A 23,199-nucleotide genomic window follows, 5' to 3' on the forward strand; every position below is an offset into this window, starting at 1 on the left:
CAAGACACTTAACCCCAAATTGCTCCCGTTGCTATGCCAACGGTGTATGAATGTGAATGAATGGTTAAACTCCCCCTGATGAGCAGGTTGGCGTGGTAGCTCCTGCCATCAATCTATGAATGTGTGTGAATGGGTGAATGACATGTCATGTAAAGTGCTTTGAGTGGTCGTAAAGACTAGAAAGGCGCTATGTAAGTTCAGTTCATTTACCATATATGGTATGTACTGTAACCACTCGGCTACCAGTGTGAAACCTTTCTTGAGCAGACCTTAACGCTACTGTAATGCTAGGTGTAGGTTAGCATCACCTTAATTGAATATATCTCCGGTTGTGGGTAAGACACAGCAAATACAATGGAACAACTACATAGAAAGAAGTAGTTCCCAATTTAAATAACTTAATAACTAAATCTCATTTTACACTATCAAAGGTTTTCATTGCTGATTAAATGTATAAAATGCTTGAGGTGAACATGCCAGTAGAAAAAGATGATACTGTAACAGACCACAGGCTAAATGTTTGCCAGGATTTCAAGCTCTCTCTCATGCATTAGTTTTGCAGGTGACCCAGATCAACATGAAATATAAAAAGCAGTCACCAGTTTAGTAAAAATTAGACCTTAAAAGCCCTTTTTCCACTATCTACAGTCTAAAAGTTTAAAAAGCTCCATCTGACTTTCTTTCTCTCTTACAAACATGCAAGCCATCATAAATTAATTCCTCTTTTGGCCTTGACTAACCGGGAACAAGACGGTCGAGTACATCACTCACCGAGAGATAAGCGAATGAAAGGGCAAAAAACAAAAAAGAAAGATGGAGGGAGACAGAGACAGAGAGTTTCACAAGTTGTCAGGGTTCTGACAGGATGGCGACTGATAAGTGATAAAGGAGGAGAAGATGTGGATGCAGAGAAAAAAAAGACTAAATTCTTTGCTTGATATTGACAGACGAAAGTGGAAGGAGAGATTAGGAAGGTGATGTATGGGGAATAACAACAAGCTGTGGATTTCATCTTTCTTTCTGTTTCTACATTGCACTTGGGATGATATTAAAATGTTATAATGAGCAAGCCTGAAAGATTCCTGAACATCTCCCCATGGCAAATAAGATACTGAAAGTGGTTACATGGAATATAAATGCTTCTCAGAGCTCAATAAAACACAGGAGATGTTTGACATATTTAAAAAGGGGGAAAATGTGCCTTTATAAAAGAGAGTCAGTTGACAGAATTAGATATAATGAAATAGTAAAGAGACTCTCTCATCTTTTTATTCATGCAAAACAAAAAGGTGTAGTTATTTGATTAAAGAAGCATCTGAATATTAATGCTTTGAGACAACAGAAGGATGTTAAAATGAATCTTTGTAATATTTGTGCTCATTACTGTTTTTCATAAATTAAATGATATTGTTTCAAACCAAGTTATACCAAGAGATTAAGACTAGCTATCTCTATGTTAATGAGAGATCTGCGGTTAATTGAAATATGGCAATTATTTAATCCCAGGGAAAGAAAGTATTCTTTTCTTTTTCATTGTCATGGGACTTGGTCTACTTTTAATTATTTTTTTAATTTCAAATCAATTTACTGAAAGCATAATGAAGAGTAACATTGGGTTGATTTCATTAACAGAGAACGCAATGGTGGATTTGCGCTTGGATATTCAAGAAGAGAAAGTTCTCCGAGGAGACAGATGACATTTCATTCATTGTTATTACAGAATGAAAAGTTCAAACTGAAATCGCAGATCTGTTTTCTGTTTGGTTTTTTTTAACTGAAAAAATGGCCACAATATGGGAAGCTTCTTTTTTTTTTTTTTAGAGGTAGGCTGATAAGGCTGACGTCTAAATAGAAAAAAGAAAAGGTCAAATGGTTAAATGAATATTACAAATGGAGAAGAAAATGGTGAAAGAACATTCAAGCTCTGTTAAAATATGCAAGTTAAAAAGTAAAAAGTAATCAATTTTTACGTAAGATAAACAACATTTAGATAGTTGGAAATTATAAAAAAATTAAGCTTATGGGGAAAACAACACTGTAAAGATGACAGTTATTCAAAACTATATTTATTTAACTATATATACTCCTGATAAACTTCCCAAACAATATAATGTTGTTATTAAAGTTTTTCTGTGGGAGTGAAAAGAGCCTTAAGTCTGTTGAGAAGAAATAGAGAGGGGTGCTACAGTAGGACTCCCAAATATTGAACTGTACAAAATGTCATCTGAACTGTCAAAACTGGTTGAACATTGGAAGCTGGAGGTAGAAAAGGCAAAATGAGTGAAACTAAATATGAATAAATGAATATGACGGCACCCTTTGAGATGGAGAGACTGAACCAAAACCGGTAACTTACATGCAGTATAACTAAAATGTTCCTCAGAGCTGAGAGGAACTGCAGAGAGTTGGGTGATATTTCTCAGTGGGATTGTCATCTTTATAATACACACAGTCATTTGACAAATTGGCCATAAAAAATATGAATTGATGCATCTAAAGAGGAGCACTAAAACAAAACCAGACAATAAATGGTTAATTTTTAATTTTACAAGGTTGTTGGCAGGAATGAGAAATATTTGGCATTCATCTCTGCTTCTTTATTTTTATATATTTTCCACTGTCAGTGATAAATAATGAATTTAATTAACTTTCTAGATTAAGTTTAAGGGGAACTTTTTGAATATAAAATGAAATAAACATATTTGCCGTCTCAGTCTGCTTGTTCATAATTGGGTAAGAAAAAAAAAAGGCGAAAGGCGATTTCATTTTTTTGGCCCTCATCCTAAAAACTTTTGGCAGTGAAATGAATTAAAGCAGATAAGAGTGAAGAGGATTGATGAAAGATGAACGTGATGAAGACCTGGGTGGAGATAAAGTCCGAGGGGCAGTCAGATAAAATGGTTTTATTAGGAGGCCTGTGTGTGATTTGATAGCGCTGTGGAGAAAGTGATCACACTGCAGGTCAATAGTGTGATTCATCTTGACAACCCCGAGCTTCAAATAGAGAGGATAAGGAGAGGTGGGGGTGTGGTGGATGAGTGTGGGTGTGATTGTGTATGTATAAAAGTCTTATTGTGCCCCCCCCCCCCAAAAAAAAACCAACCTCACTGACCTTAACTGTCTCCAACCTTTCTCTCTTCTCACCCTCTTCATCACCCTTCCTCTTGTCCTCTTTCTCTATTCTCAGGTGCACTCATCCACCCCTTCATTCAGGTAAGACAGAAAAAATAATACATATCACAAAACCGAGTATGACTATTTAAAAAAAAACACAGTAGAAATCAAATGTTTTTAAGGTGTTTTTGGACAGTGACAGTGAGCTCAAGGCCATTTTACAAAGAAAAAATATAGCAGGTGGGATGATTATGCAGTTTATGTGACAAGCATATACCCTGCATTTAAATTGGATTTGTACCTGTTTGAATAATTAAGCAGGTGTGACACACAACAACTCAATAGTTTGTAGTTTTAGGGTATAATATATCAGGAGCGTTTGTATTAGAATTCAGGACAATGCTCTGCCAGAAACCGAACTGACTCAGTATCATTAATTTAAGCTCAGTAAACCTTATTAAAAGCATGGCTAGAATAAATCAAATATACTTTAATTAATAAAAAAGTTTTAGGCATATATCAAAGTGAATATGATCACACATCACCTGTATAATATCAGAAAGTAGTTTTTTTCTATAATTCTTAATAAATGATGTTGAAAATGAGAGATGATCAAATACAGCATCAGAATGAATCAGACAACTCTCAAGGTGATCAATAAGTGGGAACTAAATCTCTGATCACTTCAAAGGAGTTTCTGTTTTATTAATTTATTTTTTTTGGTGCAATTTGAGATTATTTTTATTAGGTCATTGTTTCGTTTGATGTCTATCTCTTGCATCCTTCTTATGTTTTGAGCCAAATTAAAAGCTATTGGAGCAGGTGTCAGTCTAATTTGTGTTTTCGGGGCTCATGTGTAACTCAACTGTTATGTTGCTAAGAACCGGTGTTGCTGCATGGTGGTCATGACTTTAAAGGTGCAGTGTGTAGGATTTGGTGGTATCAAGCAGTGAGGTTGCAGATTATACCCCCACCTCCGACCTCCCACCTGCCAAGTGTGTAGGAGAACCGGAGAACCTACAGTGGCCATGAAACTTACAAAAACCACAACATGGCCTTCTCGCTAGATCCAGTGTTTGGTTTGTCTGTTCTGGGCTTGTGAAGAAATACGATGGTGCAACAAGGCAGACTCAATAGTAGAAGACCTGCTCCCTCTGTAGATATAAAGAACTCAATCTAAAGTAAACACAATTATTCAGTATTATATTCCAGTTCCCCAAGATGGCACTGAATTCAACACACTGCAACTTTAAGTAAAATAATGCATTGTTTGGATGTCTTTCATTGATTGTTCGGGTGCTCAGTGGGACTTCCTGTTTTAATAAAATATGCTTTATAAAAAATCCACTTGTTCTGCATCGTTCACCGCTGATTGTGGACTGACCTTTCAAATAAGAAACTTTTCTCCTACAGGAAAAGAAAGTTTATGGCAGGCATACGATTGAACTTTATGGTGGAAAGTTTAAAAATGCAACTTCTCGTGTTTATTTATAGCTCACTCAAAGACGAGAATTGACTTTCAATCTCATGCCAAAGTATGTAATTTGATGAAAAAAACTGTGGTGCTGAAACATAACGACACCTATCCATCACAGCAGTATGGCTGAACTCTACTAAAGCAATTTACAGTGAGAAAACAGGTTTTAGCTCAAGGACACTGACGACTGACGATCAAAAGGCCAAAGCTTACATCACACTTTTTGCCATCTTCAAACCTTAAAGTCAAAGCTGTTGTGAAAGAAGCTGTAAACACTGTGCTGAAGGAATGTTTTCAGTGGTATGAATGACTGAGATGAGATGAGACAGACAGCAGACGACTCACGCCGTCTGTGAATTCTTACAATAACATATTATGTTGAACAACTTCCCAGACCAGATCTGTCTACCAAGGTTTATGGTTGATGAAAGTCGATATCTGAAAAACCAAAAGAAGATGACCTGAGGCGTCTTAAGCTGGTGACATAAAAGGCTTTCGATTTGTAACATATTAAATAATAAGATAATAAAGAAGATACAATATTAGATACGATATTAAACTAATAGGAGGAAAATTAGATCACTCTTTCCTTATTTGGAGTAGGGTCAAGTGTTTCGTTGCGGTCAAGACAACGCAACCTGCTGATGTGCTATCCAAACTACTCAGCTGAGGCTACACAAGTCTCCTGTACACATACTCTCACCAAGATATGATTCAGTACAAGAAACACATGCAGAGAGACACACAAACACTCAGAGATAACTTACACAGGGGAGATTATTTCCCTTGAAGGCACAAACACTTTTATCAAACATCTGTTTTGACAACTCAACACTTGGTCCCAGAGCTCTAAACTGATAAACAAAGAGAGCGCCTCGAGCTCAGTTCTGATACCTACTGACATCTACAGGCTACTGCAGTGTACTGCAACTGTGGGGCGAAATTTACATTGTGGGTTTTTTACCCATCAGTGAAACATGACTGTACCTACTGTACATTACACATCCTGAAACGTCCTGCTTCACATTCACGTTGGACACACAGAGCTGAATAAGTCTTCTACTTGGAGTCCTGAACATTTTCACTGTAATTGTTAAGGAGCTAAATCAATGGTCTCTAACCCTGCTACTGCATGTTTTGGGTTTCTCCTCCACTCTAACACACCTGATTCTAATTATTCACTCGTTATCAAACTCTTTGTATAACCCCGATATAATTATTAGAATGATGTGTGTTAGAGTGGGGGAGATACCTAAAACATGCAGGGCGGTAGCTCTCCAGGAGCAGGGTTGGAGACCACTGGGTTAAATCCAGTACCATTATGTGTCATCCATCTATAAAACAATGAACACTTTATATAGAGTGGTGAAAATCATATGACTTTGAGTTCATTGTAATGGCTGATTAAAAACAATGGAAACATAATGAAAATAGGTACAAACAGTTTCTATACTTAACTATTTGATGATTTGAGTGGAGAACTGAGCCTATATTAGCCATAAAATTGTATTTATTACATATTTGATTATGCAATACTGCTTCCATGCTGCTTTTAAATGTTTTTTAAATATATTTATTGATTTGGGATGATTGTGTACATGTGTGCGTTTGTGTGTATTACTGTCTATTTTTTATATCATTTTTATATTCAGGCACGGCACATTTCATTGTACTTTTTGTGCAATGACAATAAAGTCTAATCTATTTTATTCTACTCTACACTACTACTACTATTTAAGAGTCAGTAGGCATCCTGCAATTTGCATATCAGTAAATCCCATCTGCCTCAACATGTAGATTTCATGCTGTTTATGTCTAATAAGTGTTGTTATTATTGTTCATCGTATTGATCTTGAGTCCTACATGTTGATGATGCAACTTCTCACACTGCAGAGCCCCGAGTGAACCACAGTGTACAATGCATTTATATTCTAGTATTTCTCTGTCTGTTAATTAGAAACAAAGACCAGTAACAGACCCGCGAGTGCATGGTGCAATCCTCCAGTAAGATGTGAAAGTGCCAGAAAGTGTCTTGTGTTCTTGTATAGAGAAGACACTAGATCTCCCTGGCAGTGGGGTGCAAGGTGGCAAAATATAAAAGAACATCGAAGACGTGTTGATACAAATACCTAAAGACTTTTTAGGAGGTTAGAGAGAGAATTCAGAGTGATTTGTGTGCTTGGACTTAATGTATATCATGCATTAGTAAAAGTTAGGTAATGTGGTTGTGCATGTGTGAGAACTGAGGTATGTGTGTGTCGTCTTATTCTCTAATCTTTAGCCTATAGCCTTTGATCATCTCCCCTGTTGTGCCATGTTCCACTGAGGCCGTCCGTTGAATGCCTGAACAAAATTCTAGCAGGCACATTAGGGTCAGAGAGATCTATTTCCTTTGTTTCATCTCCAACCGACAGGCTAAATTGTTTTCCCTTCATCTACTTATGAACAATCTCTGGTGTTAGTTGTCCAACAGCTATTTGATTTTGGTCAACAACAAAAACGTAACTTTGGTTTTCAGTTTTTGTACCAGACCCTCCACTCTTCTCATGTGTGTGTTTTTGTCTGCACTAAACTCTTTGAAATATTGTTCAGTCGCATCTCACTTTGTACCTTTTATGTTCTCCCTGTTCCCTTCTCTCTCTCTCTCCCTCTCTCTCTTTCTCCAGCTGACAAAATGTCGATGACAGATCTGTTGAAAGCGGAGGAGATCAAGAAAGCTCTTGATGCCTTTGCAGGTTTGTAACCGTTGCAGTTTGATGTGATTTTCTCGGCTGAAACTGACCTGCAAAGATGCAGAAGTTAGAGACACAGTGGATTTACACACATTTTGAGTTTTTACTACACATACACCCCTCTGTCCTGATTTGTACTTGAACTACTAATTTACAGCTCATGAACAACTTACTAAAATAGAATTCATTATGGCTTCTTTGATTAGAAAGTTTGCACTTTCAAAATGTTTCTAATTAATAAATGTTCAGATTGGAAGAAGTTGGAGCTGTGTGATGGTTCAGTCTGCATTTTTTCTCTTTCTCTCTCTGCAGCAGAGACATTCGACCCTAAAAAGTTCTTTGAAATGGTGGGAATGAAGGCCATGTCAGCCGAAAACGTCAAGAAGGTCTTCCAGGTTCTGGACGTGGATGGTAGTGGATTCATAGAGGAGGGCGAGCTCAAGTGAGGGACTCACACAGATGCAAAAAAACAAAAAAGAGGCTAAGCCAGTCCAATAGACTTTCATATAACACTATTGTTTCTTTTCTTTTTCTACAACACACTGCACTTTTCACAGGTTCGTACTGAAGGGCTTCTCCAAGGAAGGCAGAGATCTGACCGACGCAGAGACAACAGCATTCCTCAAAGCTGCAGACAAAGATGGAGACGGAAAGATCGGCATTGACGGTGAGAAAAGAGAGGAACATTGCATAGAACGTTGTTAAAATAAGATGAGGAAGACTGAGGAAGAGAAGATAGAGGGTGGGAAAGTGGAGGAGGAGAAGAGGAGGAGGAGTGTACAGGTTAGCATGTGGGTTAAGGTTGCATTAGCTCTACATGTGTAGGATTTTTATACAATCATTTTTATCAGCCTGTTGCTTTTTGTTGCAGAGAGGATGATGCTACTTTTTGCCATAAAGCACACCTGGCAACACAATGTTCAAATGGGGAATAGAAACCAGTAAAGGCAACAATTTAACTTTTTTATGGAAATGACATTGACTGGAAATTCTGATCACTTTTTGATGAAACACAGATGTACTGAGAACTTTTACTGGAAACAAGCACAAAAATATAATTAGTGCTATATTAGCATGTGTTCATTTCTCTCTACTTTTCATCTTCTCTTACTTGTCTGTGGCAATCAGCCCAAGCCCATTTGGTCACAATTACAGCGTTTTTCATCTTTTTTCTTTTTCAGCTAATTTCCTAAAACAGCTGAGCTCAAACATTTTTTTGGCAAAAGTTCCTCAAACAAGAATAAACTGCATTTATTGGGGACAACTTTTAGCTACAGATAGAGACATATGTGGTGTGTTTTGTAGGAACAGGACAGTGTGTGTGGGATTGACTCAAAGTAAACTCAGTAAATTGATGTAAGTTATCAGAAATAATGGGACAAATGAATAATAATTGTTCATACCTTTCTCTACCTTTTTTTCCTCTTTTTCAGAATTTGAGGGCTTGGTGCACGAATAGAAGACAGATGTACATCCTCTTCCTCCTCCTCCTCTTCCTCCCTGCATTCATATTTTGTAACGGCCACCTTTAAAACTCCTCTCACCTCCCTCGAGACCCCACGCATGGAGTCAGACCAGACCTGCTTTCTACAAAAAGAACTTCCAGAAACAGGCAGACAGGGAGTAACCATGAGGAGGAACACGCAGACATGACAGGCACCAGATTCATTTTTAATTTCCCATTTTTTTTATATATATATATATATATATATATATATATATACACACAGTATATACATATATGATCACAGTTGCTGTATGGGTTTAAGAATCATTCTTAATGATTTTATGGAGATAGCTTGTGGTCTCAAATAGGTAGTGGTGTAGATGGTGTAGATGTAATAAAGATTTCATTCCTCCCCGTGTATTTCAGGTTGTGGATTTTGTCAGATTTTTTTTGATTTTCTGGATGTTCACATATCAGTGCACCTTCCTTTCACTCCTCTTCCTCACGCTCCTCACCTCAACCTCACCTCCTCTTTCCCCTCCTCCTCTCTCCCTGCCTCTGATCAGATGATGTAGTAAATACAATGATATAAATGGACAGCTGTCAAGTGAGAAAAGATCTGAGTAAGAAATGATAATAAAAAAACTTGAATAATTTATGGTTTCTTTACTTATTGTTACTCACAGTGGACACAATTAACACATTTAACACAAACACAAGCTTGTCAGATACAGAACAGAGGAAATAATTACAAATTTACAATAAGTAGTTGAGAGGCTGTGACTGCAGTGTGAACATGAAGGAAGAAGAATTGATATTTATAGCATTTAAAAATCTAATTTGTAAGGATCAAAATGTTATGTTCATATCTGTCAAATCAGACATGTGTCACATGAACAAAGAAATGTTATGTAGGTCACATTTGCTTATGAATTTAACCTATGAGACATGAAAGCTTGAATAAAAAATTAAACATATTCAACAATCAAATGATCACAATATATAACATAAGAGAAAAACAGTCTTACCAACATAAAAACTAAAATACTGTACAAAGAATTGATAAAACTATTTTAAAAGTTTATGGTTTTGATATTTTATCATTTATTAGACTAAATATTTCTGCTTTTTGTACAAGAAATGCCTCATCTGGAGAATGTACTGTATCTAATACTGTACAAATAACTCACCAGTCCTCCTCCCTCCTTCCTGGCTCAAAGCCGTCTCATTTCAAAGATGACATTACATTCTCCTGAAACAAAAAAATGTATATCCTGCCTCCACAACCTGATCTGACAGCCTCGGTTACAAACCCAGGCCTGCGTGAGTGTTGATGGATCAGTGGATCCGAGGAGCAGATCTGTCATTGGTCGTCGTGGGGCGAAGCTTTACAGTAGCGAACGGGTTTGTGCCTCTGAAACGAGAGGATGACGGAAAATGTTACACAATACTGTACCTCACGTGCTCAAATGCTTTCTGCCAATACACACAGACACCAAGTTGTGAAACTAACACCAGGCACTGGTCGAAGGATGGTAGAGTTTGACTTTGGTTGCTGAAACTCAGAGCTCATAATGTTATCTAAAACTCAAATTAGAGTTATGTTTAAATCTAAGTCTGTTTTTGAGGGCTGATATTGAAGACATTTTGATCTGGATTGAAGCTGTATGAATGTAAATGTGAAAAGTTTTGGGGAAAATGCCCAAAAAAACCTCAACAAGTCGATATTACTACTGGATAATTCCCATACTAGAAACTACCCCAAAGTGTAAGACATATTTTGTTTTTCCAGAACAGTATTCTTTAAGTTGAACGCTAAAGTGTCAGAAACACCACAACACTATTTAAGTACTTAATGTAATGTTTTCACTGAAACCCAGGAAATTACTAGCACCTCTTCCATTATTCCTAAATCTGATATTTGTATGACTGGATAGATGGAGTTGTTCAGGAAAAGCGTTTTCCCAGATACAGTCAAGGACAGGAAAAACACAATGCACCATATCTATCATATCAGAGCCAAAACCACTAAAAAACCTCATCAGATCCTGAAGCAAATAAATGATCTGTGAAAAGATATACTCAAATACAGACATGCTGAAAATTACCTGGGAAAGAGAGGGTTTTCAGGTGTCCCATGGGGTGATAATGTCTAAAAAAAAAAAGAGAGAGAGAAAGACAGGATTGCCAATGTGCACAAAACCCAATAGTAGAAGTCAGATTACTGCACAGACAATAAACTTCTAAAAACTTGATATTTGGTCATTCTGCATGGCTGATGTATCACACGATCTCCACCTCTAGTACCTGTGCATCAGAACCTGGATCGCCCTTCCTGTCAGGTAGAGGAGAAATCGGTCGAAAATCTACAGAGCCCCTTCTGAGAGTCTGACTCGTAGGAAGGGGAGGCGGTGGAGGAGGTGGAGGTGGGACTTCATTGTAGCTCTTGGTTTGACTGGTCTTTGTCTCTATTCCCACCTCTGCCTTCTTCTCTGGGAGCGGAGAGACTGCACGGACGTCTACGGAGGCTCTACGGTTGGGCGTGGCCGGAGGTGGGACATCTCCATAGCTCTTGCTCTCCGACTGGTCGTTGTAGGTGTCGGTGGGGTCCAGCAGATTGCTCATACTATGGCTTCTTAAAGAACCACCACTGAGGAGAGAAGGGGTACATAGAGAAATGTCAGTGTTTCATAATAAGTCAGGAGCCTGGAGCAGAGGTGTCAAACTCATTTTCATTCAAGGGCCACATACAGTCCAATTTGATCTAATGTGGGCCAGATCATTAAAAATATGGAAGGAAGGAAGGAAGGAAGGAAGGAAGGACAGACGGAAGGAAGGAAGGAAGGAAGGAAAAAAGAAAGACAGGGAGGAAGGAAGGAAGGAAGGGTGGGAGGGTGAGAGGAAGAAAAAAAAGGAAGGAAGGAAAATAAGACAGGAAGGAAGGAACGAAGGAAGGAAAGAAGGAAAGAAGAAAGAAAGGGAGGAAGGAAGGACAGAAGGAAGGACAGATGGAAGGAAGGAAGAAATGGTGGGAGGAAGGAAGGACGGAAAAAAAGACAGAAAGGAAAGTGGGCCGGTTTGGACACCTCGGCGGGCCAGTTCTGGCCCACGGGCCGCATGTTTGACACCCCTGACTTAGGGGAAAGATAAAAGAGGAAGAAAACCTCATTGATTGATATCTGATAGCTTTATGGTGCTGCTGTTATAAATCTGTGCATCAGGCAAATGTCTGGACAGAAAGACACTTTAAAGACTTTTGCTCATTTAAAATTATCTGGTCCTTCTTAAGATTAAGTTTACCTTGTTGTCAAAGTGTTGGAGAAATCCTCCATAGAAGCCACATAAGCAGCAGGGAACCAGCCCTGACTGGAGGAAGTAGGAGAGATAAAGATGAGACAACAGCAAACATAACATAATCCATAAATCCATGTTGTATTAGAAAACATTACACAATACATACTGTCAATATATTGTATTGTAATTATATAATATATTCTAGAAACTTGGACTGCATGAACTGTGGCAGAATGATTGTCTACTGTCGTACAATCGATTGAATCCTATCACATTTCCTCTGCTTGTTAAATATTATGTGCTGCAACTGTTTTGTTCTCCTCATAATAGAAACCTGAGAAAGACCACATTTAATATTTTATCTCATAGCTTGAAGTGGTCAAAGGTTATTTTGTAATTTTTACAGCTCCAACACACAAAATGAAACCTCTACACCTGTGTTGCTTTGTTGGGTTGCTGATCAATATGACTGATTCAGCTGATACATTGAAAGGTGCTGACACTTATTCTCTGTTAACCAAGGCCATCGTCCTCAGCATTGTGAGACATTCTGTTCTCAGGACAAATAAATAAATGACATGTATTGTGTATTATATATATTATATTGTGTATTGTGCATCTCAAATAATAAGTTGTCGTGAAAACACTGAAGCGAAGGTTGCGCTGGACATTTATCAGTTGCATTTGTTTCTTGTTACTGGGAATTAATAATCATAAATGGCTTCATCTAAATTAATAAATAATAATGGCTCTTGCACCTGCATTCAAACACACACGTCCTCTATTTCAGCTACCCACCGCAGGCTGCTGTCAGTACGTCCATACAGCCAGCCGTTACGCGGCTCCTGCACCAGTACGGTGACAATCTCTCCCCTGTTGAAAGGTAGAAGTTTGGGGTTGGATGAGGAAGGGTGAGACACCAAGGCTCTCATGGTTCTCCCTCCTCCCAGACCCAGAGATTCCCCCACTGAGCTGGAGCGGGAGCGGTTGGGGAGCGGAGACGGCGCTGCAGGGGAGGAAACAAGCGGAGGGGAAACGAAGAGAGGAGAAGATGAATAGGATTGGGATGAGAGAGACTAATAACAAACAGTCTGGGAAAAACTTTTTTGCATATGACTTTCATTTTGAGAATATTTTAGGTAGTCATAAAGCAATGCATAGCCACAGGCAAAAATAAAATAACTGATTTACATGAGCGTTTATTCAAAAACTCTGTGATGTTAATTCACAGGATTTAGTGACTGAATTTAATGCTGCAGAGGAATGTACAGCTTACGTATACTGCTGACTGTGGTCAAAGCTTATGGATATTAACAGATGAATATACAGCAATCACAGGATTTATACAGTCTACACTCCACCTCTAGAGGGCACTCCGCCAAGCGCCTGTTGCTCCCGCCTGGCCCAGGACATGTCCTCATCTCTGGCTACCGTCTGCAGCAGGGAGCTCACTGAACCTCGCAGCTGGGAAGACGCAACATACTGATACCATAAATACAACTTCATACAACTTCTGTGTACACTCAAAATTATTGTCTTTCAGCGTAAAGCCCACATCAAGTTATTGCTTGAAAAACTGCACATCCAGTATCAAACAGACATATCCACACTCATGCTAAGTGTACAAAAAAGTTTTTTTTAACAGAAACACTATGACAACTTTCTAACCAACAAATTAATTGGGATCAATTCAACGCTTCTTGCACATGCTTCACAGGGGATGAATCCCCCGATACCACTGGAGGCTCTTGTGTGAAACACATGGAAGAAGTGTTTCATTAACAGCACACAGAAGCAATGGCAAAATATTTAGTACTGATAAAACAAGGGAATCATAAATAACAATAATTAAAATGTAACAATATCTTTTTCTGAAATAAACAATCGTTCCCTCTTCAGTCGATAATAATTTAGAGGCTGGCCCCATTTGAGATTTTCTAGTACTGTGAATGTAACACAGCAGTGCAGTTTTTAAAAACCTTATGACTGTGACTTCATGTAGACACTGGTGCAACAATCTAAAACAGCCCAGATTCTTTACAGGTGGTCTAGTAGTGTATTGAATACTGATTTAAAATCATCAACCATAATGTTCACTTTGGATTAAGATCATTTACTAAACCAGCAAAGTGTTGGCACCTGTGCCTCTTGGTCCACGGGGGTAGGAGTTCGAGGTCTGGACCCTCTGGTCTCATTTACTTTCTCCTTCCATCCATCTGCCTTTTGCTGGAGAGAAGTGCCAGTCTAAAAACAGATGAAAGGTGAGCACCTCATTAAATCTCAATCTGATTGGGCAGCAACAAAATGAACAGAAACGCTTCAGTAAATGAGACATCTCGAAACTGAGACCTGGATTATGTCTCAATAGTTTCATCAGATAATCAAGCAATTAACATGTTATCACATGAGTGGAATAAAAATACTGGACCATGCAGTGACCCTGCAGTGTTGGATCAAAGGAAACACTTCACTGATGTGATAATGATGATTGCTTTGGGTGCTTCAGCTTGTGATGGACTGTATGGTCGGTGATCATGGCGCCATTACAAAGCAGCCACTGGCATTAAGTTTGTTTAGTCAAGCTCAGTCAGTCTAGAGTCTAGACTGTATTACAACTCACACTCATATGTTGTGGAATTCATAATATACACTACATCAAAAGAAATAACAGCTAATAATCAATCAAATAATTTTACCTTTTTCTAATGTATACTACAAGATGCATATCAATCAAATGATGGGACCTTTTAGTGCATTTTGTGATCATTTCTGAAATGTTTGAAATGTTCAATTCATTTTAATTAGATAGCCTGAACTTAGCTCGTTGCAACTAGCGTCCAAACCATTTTCCCAGCTTTATAAGACTAAAAAAAAAAGGTTAAGCCCACAGTCAGCTCACTAAACCACTCCTTCCTTTCACTTTGTGAGACAGATTGCAGGTTGAGGCAGGCTTTTCTGTTTTGTCAAGCTGTTGTTATGTGATGCTGATGTCTGTGTGTGTGAGTGTGTGAGTGTGTGTGTGTGTGTGTGTGTGTGTGTATACCTTATTTATTAGGAAGAGGAGTGACTGAGTGAGTCCACAGTGTTTCTCTGCCAGAAAGCGATACCTCCTCTCCTCTTCCCTCAGGATCTCCTGCTGGCTCTGCCTCAGATACAGCATATAGTCACTGTTCTCCTAAAAACACAAAAACACAAAGGTCCTTTCACACATATGCAGACATAAGCACAGACATTACCATATTCAGTAGTACACAGTTATTGCTACTGGACTGTGTGTGAGGGTTATGTTGATATACATACATACATGCAAATATGTACATAGAATTTACATATCAGTCTTGTGTGCATGTGTGTTTGTGTGTGTGTATGTGCGTGGATGTACATTATGTATATGGAATGCACATTGTATTATATGAGTATATGAACCAGAAAGGTGTTATATGTATGTATGTGCGTGTGTATGTATGTATGCATAATAACCAGAGAGTCTCTGTAGGCTCCTCGTCTGAGCTGTTTCTCCAAGGCCTCCGCCTGGTTCCTCACCTCCAGCTCATAAACTCTGCGACTACCCTGCAGCACAAAAAACAGCTCTGGTGAGGTAATTAACAGTTTTTCCTCAATTTTACAGAAGCATCTCTTTTTGCAGGCAGTTTCCGACAAACCAATGGACTCATTGTTAACTGGCTCCCCTCACTGAAGACTTATTTCATTTAGAGAAAAAGAGCTGGTGCTGCTGTCAGTCACATATTGGTATTATTACTGTTCTGTACATAAGAACATATTCAGACAATTCACTTAGACACGATGGAAGATACATTCACACAGATTATAATCATTTAACTTGAGGGGTGTGAAACTAAATGAATGTGTCAGTGTTTATAGGAGTCCACACACCTGTTACATAGTAGAGTATAGTAGAAAATCATCAAGCGACACAAAACAGCAACAAAAATAAATAGTTTGGTTCTCAGCTGGTTCTACTGTCCTCTCACAGTGTGGTGCCTCACAGTGTAAGCGCATCCTTTTCAGGCTATGTTTATCTCCGTCCACAGACAACATGATGCGAGCCACCTGATTTTAGTTTTTCAAATCTTCCCAGTGTGAAGAGCTGACAAGTGAGTGCTTTTTTTTCTGCATGAAGATAATCAAGTATACACAAATAATTGAAGTACTATATTCATGCATACTCTCCCTAATTGTTCATATTAACCAAACTCCTGATCTAAGTTACTCAAAATTCTCCATAACTCAGTCTGTTCCTCAGAACAGTGAATACAGAAACATGTGCTTTCTTCCCCTTTGTCAACCCACTTCAATGTACTCTTCATCCAGTTTGACGTTCTTGTCCATGGCTTGCAGCACTTCAATCTGGAACCATCGGAACTGTAGTGGGATGAAAAAAAAAACAATGTCCCTGTTATGTAGCCAAGTCATTATGAAAACTGTGCCCTCGTTCAAACACTAGTTCTCATTACTGGGTTGATTGTTCTGTTTGACTGAATCTATATGCAAATCTGCTCCATCCTCAGGCCAACTTTGTAATCAGAGACCATGCTTTGCTAATTCACATCATTGAGAGGGTTCAAGTTGCAGTATGAATGGCAAACCAGCAGTCCAACACATGTGATGAACTTTTATCCCAACGGCTTTCCTTATGGCTTAGCTTTGGTCCTCCAAGTTGTAACAGGTCAAAAGTGATTGTACAAATTATCCTTACAACTTTTTTCCATTAATAAGGACTCCAACGTATTGGAAAATATAATGTTTTTTTTCTGTATTTAACCAGTTAGATAAGAGGATTGATATCATCTCTGGGTGAAATGCTAACAAGAATATTCCTTTACATTACATTTCTTTTTGTTTTTCCAATGACAATGCTACTCTGAACACAACGATATCTGCTATTTTAAATCACTGTAAATGTTTTAAGGCCGACCTTTTTCAAAACCTTTACATTTACTACAGGAACTCTGCATTTTAATTATTTAACAGTATGGGTTTGAGTGAAGACATGTACTCACCACTCCCTCCATCTCTGCAGTGAGCCTCCTCTGTGTTTCCGATATCTGGATCAGGACGTCGCCTGTTTAAAATAGAATAAGTTGGGTGAAAGAGAGAGTTGACATACGCATTAAAAAACTGCTGCAACAATTCAACATAACAAAAAGGTCACTGACATTGTTTCTGTTGCTTCATTTTAAATGCTGTATATGATAATGTTATATTGCTTGTTATATATTCTATACAAGAGTACTTTTTTTTGGAGGGACAATCATTTGGCTTTCTGAAAAAAGAATATGTGAAGTGTTTCATAGAATATCCAATGACATTTTCCTAATCTTACCATATACATTTTACAGTAAAGGTTATGCTACACTCACTTTGCTACATGACATTTTAATTGAGATAGGCCCCATACTTTAGAAAGGTTCAACACTACTCAAGTCATCAAGGTATTCTTTTGACCTCACTAACTGCGCTGTGAAGGCGATGGAAAGTTAGCCAAGCCTTTTATATCATTGGTGCCTCTGATCTTGTCTATTGTCATGAATTGTGGTCGAACTAATGAATTGAGTGCAGCTGAAAGACTGTCCCCATCTATAATTTAAGGGAGTGTCACTCAATAGGGCTCCCGGTCATGCTGTGGCTCCCTGACCTTCTCAGTTAGCCAACCTAGCAGAACCACGTGTGTTACGCTATGCTAGCATTGATGTATGAAGCCCCCCCCCCCCCCCCCCCCCCCCCCCCCCACACACACACACACACACACACTCTCTCTCTCAATGGGGACGCGTTAGCATGCTGCTGTTTACTGCTAACAATGCTCTAGCACGTCCCTGGGGTCACAGTGAAAGTGAAGCTGGTGGAAAATATGCACTCATGCATGCACCACTCAGGACTGCAAGCACACACACATGAACACACACATACATGAACACACACACACACACACACACACACACACACACACACACACACACACACACACACAAATGAACAAGAAAAATTAGAAAGAGCAGAAGAGGTCAACATCATTTTAAGGTTACTGAATGTGTGTGTGTGGTATTTTATAATCTTGGTTGATTCAGTATAATTAGCCTTGACGTTAACTTGGCCATCACTAGAGGACTCTTTTCCTGTAATCAATGTAATAAATTAAGGTTGAAACCTGTAATGGAAGGACTAAGTAATCAATCATACATACAAACACACACACACACACACACACACACACACACACACACACACTTACCAAGAGAGCGAGATGATAGTGTGTGAAGGGCCTGGTCACCCATCTTAGCCACAGCGCTGAAGTAGGCTTCACTGCAAACAGCTAAGGCTGCAGAACACACACCAACATAACAATGAACCAAAAACTTTTCAAATACTCAACATTATAAACCCGTGAGCTCTGGACTAACATCACAGCCAGCAGAACTCCTAATTCTGTCCATCAATTACTCTGTTTATTCATTATAAACACAAGCGTCACTGTGCTGACATGTGATATGTGATTTGTGTCTAGGAATAGCCCCATGCCAGTGAGGTGTAGTTTTACCACGCTGCCTAGTCGCCCCGTGACTGACGGCCTGTTCTTGTTTTATCAGGCAGAGGGGTGCATTAATGATACATGCTGCTCACCCAATTACCAACGTAACACACACGATAAAGACTGGAGAAGGAAGGATTGATGAGGTCAGGATACGCACAAACAACAGGATATACACAAAAGGTTCTGCTCTAAACTTTGACATGTTTTTAAGGGAAAAACTATCTGGAGGTTTATTTTATGCTCCATATTGCTGTCAATGCTAGAATATAAACTCTCTCTTTTACATATTTTATGTTTACATAAGTACAAACTTTATTTTAGCTCACTACTAAGCTCATCACTTTACTATATGACTCCAAAAATCTAATGCTCATTGGTTTCTAGCTTTAGGTTGAGCTTGTTCACAAACAAGTAAGATTAAAAAAATAGCATGTTTTAAATTTTGTCAGTTTGTTTTTTGGATTTTGTGGTGGTAGATTTGAACTTTACTAGTGGGCTTTACAAATTAGATGTTATTTTTATTATTTAAAAGGAGTGACCAAACAGAAAATTAGTATAACATGCCTTTTTCTTCTTCAAAAAAAAAAAAAGAAATATTGATTGCAATTTTGATATTCATTCAAACTGATGTGTGCAAATTTACAATAAAAAATTCAAAGTGGCATTGAAGATATAGACCAAAATAACTATTAGCAAATGTCTGTGTCAGTCTCATACATACACACACACACACACACGTACAAGCACACACACGCACACACTCATCCAATCACTCAGCTGCCTATTTACACAGTCAGTCAGTCACAAAGTCACTCACCTTGGAAAGCTTTGACATAGCTGTTTCCTAAAGCAACAAGCTTCTCAAGACCTGGGTTGAAGTGCTCCATCAGGTTCTACAGTAACACACACACACACACACACACACACATTAATCTTTTCAGCTATCACGACAGTCTCTGGAATTAAAAATATGGTTATTACTCACCAAAGTCATTCCAAATTAGTGACTATTAGTCCTAATGGACCTATATAAATCAAAATTCCTTCTCCCATTTAAAGTACTGTATTACAGCCCATCTGCCCACACAATGAGTAGAGACCAAAAGTAGTGAACAAGGAGACCCAATAGAAAGTTGCTACTCACTGAATAGACAGTTAAAGTTGATCTGTGCAGCTGGTCACTACCGGCTCCTGACATTGTGTCAAATTTGGGAAGAAATATGAACTTCAAACAGAGAAAAAGCCTTAAAAAAATGTCAGGGACAGAGACAGGACAAGTTTCTGTACAGAGTCTGTATTCCCATTCAAACTTTTGAAGAAGTTTCCTCAGGTGTTTCTAGTCCTGTCTTCTCAGGCAGTGAAAGTCACCTTCACTGCTGCTGGTCCTGAGGCCGGTAACACCTGTCTGATAGAATGATAGAGATTTCCTCACTTTTCTTTCTCCACTTTTCTGTCACTTGTTAACGAGTTCTTTAAGTCTCTTCTCGTCAGCGGTGCAGCAGCAGTTTTCAGGGAAAGAGCGGGCGAGCAAACGAGGGGAAGAAAAAAGGGAGCAGGTGCCATCGATATGACCAGGCCAGGTAAATTATTGATTGGAGCCATGAAAGAAAAGGAGAATGAGGACAGCCAGCTACCCAACTACCTGTGACGTAGACTCACACCTACGGGAGTACCTCAGTTTTGGTGAAGAAAACTACTACCGTAAAAAGTTAAACATAAAGTCTTCATATGCAGTTAGACAGACATAGATTATATGTTCATGAAGCAGATGAAACCTGTAAATGCTGTGAGGAAATATCTAAAAGTCTATCACGCATACAAGAACATTTGCTTCATAAGACTCACATATCAAATATCTATGAGAGATGTATTGTAAACCTTTCACGTCACAAACACATGAAAATAATATGAAGGTCACTTTCGCTACGATACTGAATACAGATAAAAAGTTGCAATCTCTAACTCAAGTTTTCAGTCACGATGAGGAGAAGCTATAGAAGAAAGGTCTTTAAACAATTCACATGTACATTAAAGAATCAGATGCTGCAATTCAAAATTTAGACGGTGCTATTGATTTTTTTTCTCTATACACAGACCACAGTGTGGATCTATGTTTTCATTATCTGTCAAGAAGCTGAAATATTTTATTAATATTCATTATAATTCTGCTACTTGTGCCAGAATCTGAGGCTTATGAATTTATTATTATATAAATCTACAGAATATGTATCTGTAAATGTGTAATTTATAGCTTGACGAGTTTAATTCTCTTGTCTTAGTTTAGTGTGAGTCAACAAACTCTAATGACTGATTCAACACAAATTAAATAGAGGAGAATAGTAATACTTAGTCTTCCTACCATTTCAGTTTGTTGAGATTATTTCAATATCAATTACATTTTTTTTATTCAAAAGGACCAAAATATAATTGAGGTGGAAAGAAACAAGGAAAACGTCAGAACAATACTCAGCCACATACTATACATTGTACTAATGTCCTAGGGAGAAGACTCAAATCATGAAATGGACAGAAATGTGAATTTTACTGAAAATGTATATGTGACATTATCTGTAATTCACCTTTGACACTGAAAGTAATGTTTACATTGAGGTCAATGATTTCAGAATGCAAAATAAATTGACAAAACTGAAGTAAAATACAGTGTACACAAGTGTATTACACCACTCCACCACCTCAACCAGTCAACCTCATCATCACATCACAACACAAAGACACATGCATTTTAACCTGTAACAGACCAATTTTGTTTTCATCACATTTAAATGCATCAAATTTCAGTTAAATTGAAAAAAATACAATATCTTTCTTTTTTTCTATTGAGACATCAACTATTCAATACTTCCAGGACAGTGGTATATTAAATATCTGATAAACAGCCCTCAAATTGGCCTAATCAAGGACACGAGAAGTTGGGAACATGGATTTGTAAAGCACTTTTGGATGCTATCCCTTTTTCCTAGAACACCATTATATTGCAGTGACAAGCATGTACAGTATCTATGTTGTTGAATCCGCAATGTTGTGACAGTTCAAAAAAAAAAAGAGAGGATTTTCAAGCTGTTAACATTTTCATTCAGTTCTTTGTCATGTTTTGTCCAGTCTCAACATCCTGTTTTATAGACACCATTCAAGCCCTTGTGACATTAACTATAGCACTTAATATAACTGACATCATTTCCATGTGCTGTTTTGACATGTAATTATATACTGTACTAGTTAAAGGTTTGGACAAGGGAATGGGAAGGTGGGTTAAATCTTTTGACTGATACTGTACAAACATATAACATGCTGGAGATGTTACTTATCTACTGAGTAGGACTGACCATGTCTTTCAAGTAAGCTGTGTCGTCGTAGATGACCTCATCCTTACTCTTTTGCTGTTGACAATGACTTACAGTCTCGAGCACAGTTTTCAAACGCCGATCGAGAGCAGCAAGGTGGGGCTCCGAGAGCAGAGGGGCCACACTGTGCAGAGGATCATGGGATAGCGAGGCCCTCATGACATCGCTGAGACAATACTGAGGCAGCGACAGCAGATGCAAGCGTAGCAATGTGGATCGACGGATTCTTGAAAAAATAAGAGATGTGTGGAAGAGAGAGAGGGGCATGATGGGGTCATTAGGTAGGGAGATGTGAAGAGGACAATGAAAAGAAGAAAATGGGAATAAAATGTTTATGATACTAAATTTGTAGAAACAGCATCTCTTGATTATAGCAAATATTTGTATTTTGGAATGATATTATCCAGTGTCATTACTTCATGATGACATTGTATGGACAAACCCATTTGAGGTAGAAGCTGTATAAATTGGATTTGTCTCAACTGAACTGCTAAATTTCATTTCATTTAACTTAATGCAACAAGAGAAGAGGAAGTAAATGACTTGAGTGCCAAGAACAGGGGACAGGAACAGTTCTAGTAAGAAATAACTACATTAAAATCCCATTGTGTTTCTACCTGCAACACTGTTTTAATGGAGTTAAGATAGATGGCTCATCTTTGGAGTGGCGCCCGAATCTGCAGTAGAAAGACACAGACTCAGTCAAAATCGCAGCCATATTAACCAAAAGTAAAACTATATACAATAACTGAACACACTGACACACACTTGACACACCAGAAATACTCACGCCCTCCCGTTGTCAAGGTGAAGCAGGAAAGTATTGTTGCCAAACTTTTCAAAAGTTTCATAGTGGTGTCTGTCCATGTTACCTAAAAGAAGAGGAAGAAATACAGAGTTACTAGTCAACAACTATGAGACTTGATTTTTGTAAACGATAACACCAAATTAAAGCCATACACATTAAAGAAATAAACTGTACTGTAATGTATTGGTTTACCTTACATAAAATATCTTCATGTATAAAAACTGATTTGATGAAACACTGATCCACTGAACTCCTCCACCTCGGGGACAACTACAGCTAATCAAATGCATTATAAAAAGGTCCTCTGATGTTTTTTAGTGGATGTGTGTTTGTATATGAACATGCATAAAAAACAGTGTACACATCAATGCTTCTTTTTAATATGTTTCATTTTAACAACTTAGCATAGATT

The 23,199-nt window shown here is 38.2% G+C and overlaps 3 protein-coding genes across 3 annotated transcripts in view; 1 reads left to right on the top strand and 2 right to left on the bottom strand.

Annotated features, from left to right (window-relative positions):
• Window positions 1-7,265: 7,265 nt before the first annotated feature.
• On the top strand, window positions 7,266-8,782 carry pvalb7 (parvalbumin 7). The gene is made up of 4 exons (XM_053335490.1): window positions 7,266-7,326; window positions 7,636-7,765; window positions 7,881-7,990; window positions 8,757-8,782. The coding sequence occupies exons 1-4, from the start codon at window positions 7,266-7,268 to the stop codon at window positions 8,780-8,782; spliced, it is 327 nt and encodes a 108-aa protein (XP_053191465.1).
• A 1,270-nt stretch (window positions 8,783-10,052) lies between these two features.
• Window positions 10,053-19,815, bottom strand: baiap2l2b (BAR/IMD domain containing adaptor protein 2 like 2b). Its single transcript, XM_053335393.1, has 14 exons — window positions 19,762-19,815; window positions 19,435-19,510; window positions 18,318-18,404; window positions 17,086-17,147; window positions 16,376-16,447; window positions 15,545-15,634; window positions 15,108-15,239; window positions 14,204-14,308; window positions 13,426-13,528; window positions 12,863-13,070; window positions 12,071-12,136; window positions 11,078-11,420; window positions 10,879-10,922; window positions 10,053-10,184 (listed from the first exon to the last, which is right to left on the bottom strand). The coding sequence occupies exons 1-14, from the start codon at window positions 19,813-19,815 to the stop codon at window positions 10,109-10,111; spliced, it is 1,518 nt and encodes a 505-aa protein (XP_053191368.1). The 3' UTR covers window positions 10,053-10,108.
• Window positions 19,816-21,943: 2,128 nt separating this feature from the next.
• Window positions 21,944-23,199, bottom strand: part of LOC128365112 (extracellular serine/threonine protein kinase FAM20C-like) — a 34,694-nt gene continuing 33,438 nt past the window's right edge. Inside the window, exons 8-10 of the mRNA XM_053325751.1 lie at window positions 22,770-22,851; window positions 22,597-22,656; window positions 21,944-22,205 (exon numbers count right to left, since the gene is read on the bottom strand). Coding sequence (XP_053181726.1) covers window positions 21,944-22,205; window positions 22,597-22,656; window positions 22,770-22,851 — 404 coding nt within the window. The remainder of the gene's footprint in view (window positions 22,206-22,596; window positions 22,657-22,769; window positions 22,852-23,199) is intronic.

This window comes from Scomber japonicus, chromosome 2, assembly GCF_027409825.1.
Source record: "Scomber japonicus isolate fScoJap1 chromosome 2, fScoJap1.pri, whole genome shotgun sequence".
Lineage (NCBI taxonomy): Eukaryota > Metazoa > Chordata > Actinopteri > Scombriformes > Scombridae > Scomber > Scomber japonicus.

Coding starts and splice junctions, on each gene's coding strand:
- pvalb7 (XM_053335490.1), top strand. CDS start 7,266: ATGTCGATGACAGATCTGTTGAAAGCGGAGGAGATCAAGAAAGCTCTT. Junction 7,327..7,635: donor AGCTCTTGATGCCTTTGCAG/GTTTGTAACCGT, acceptor CTCTCTCTGCAG/CAGAGACATTCGACCCTAAA. Junction 7,766..7,880: donor ATAGAGGAGGGCGAGCTCAA/GTGAGGGACTCA, acceptor CACTTTTCACAG/GTTCGTACTGAAGGGCTTCT.
- baiap2l2b (XM_053335393.1), bottom strand. CDS start 19,815: ATGTCAGGAGCCGGTAGTGACCAGCTGCACAGATCAACTTTAACTGTC. Junction 19,511..19,761: donor CAACTTTAACTGTCTATTCA/GTGAGTAGCAAC, acceptor GTGTTACTGTAG/AACCTGATGGAGCACTTCAA. Junction 15,240..15,544: donor GAGCCTACAGAGACTCTCTG/GTTATTATGCAT, acceptor TTGTGTTTTTAG/GAGAACAGTGACTATATGCT.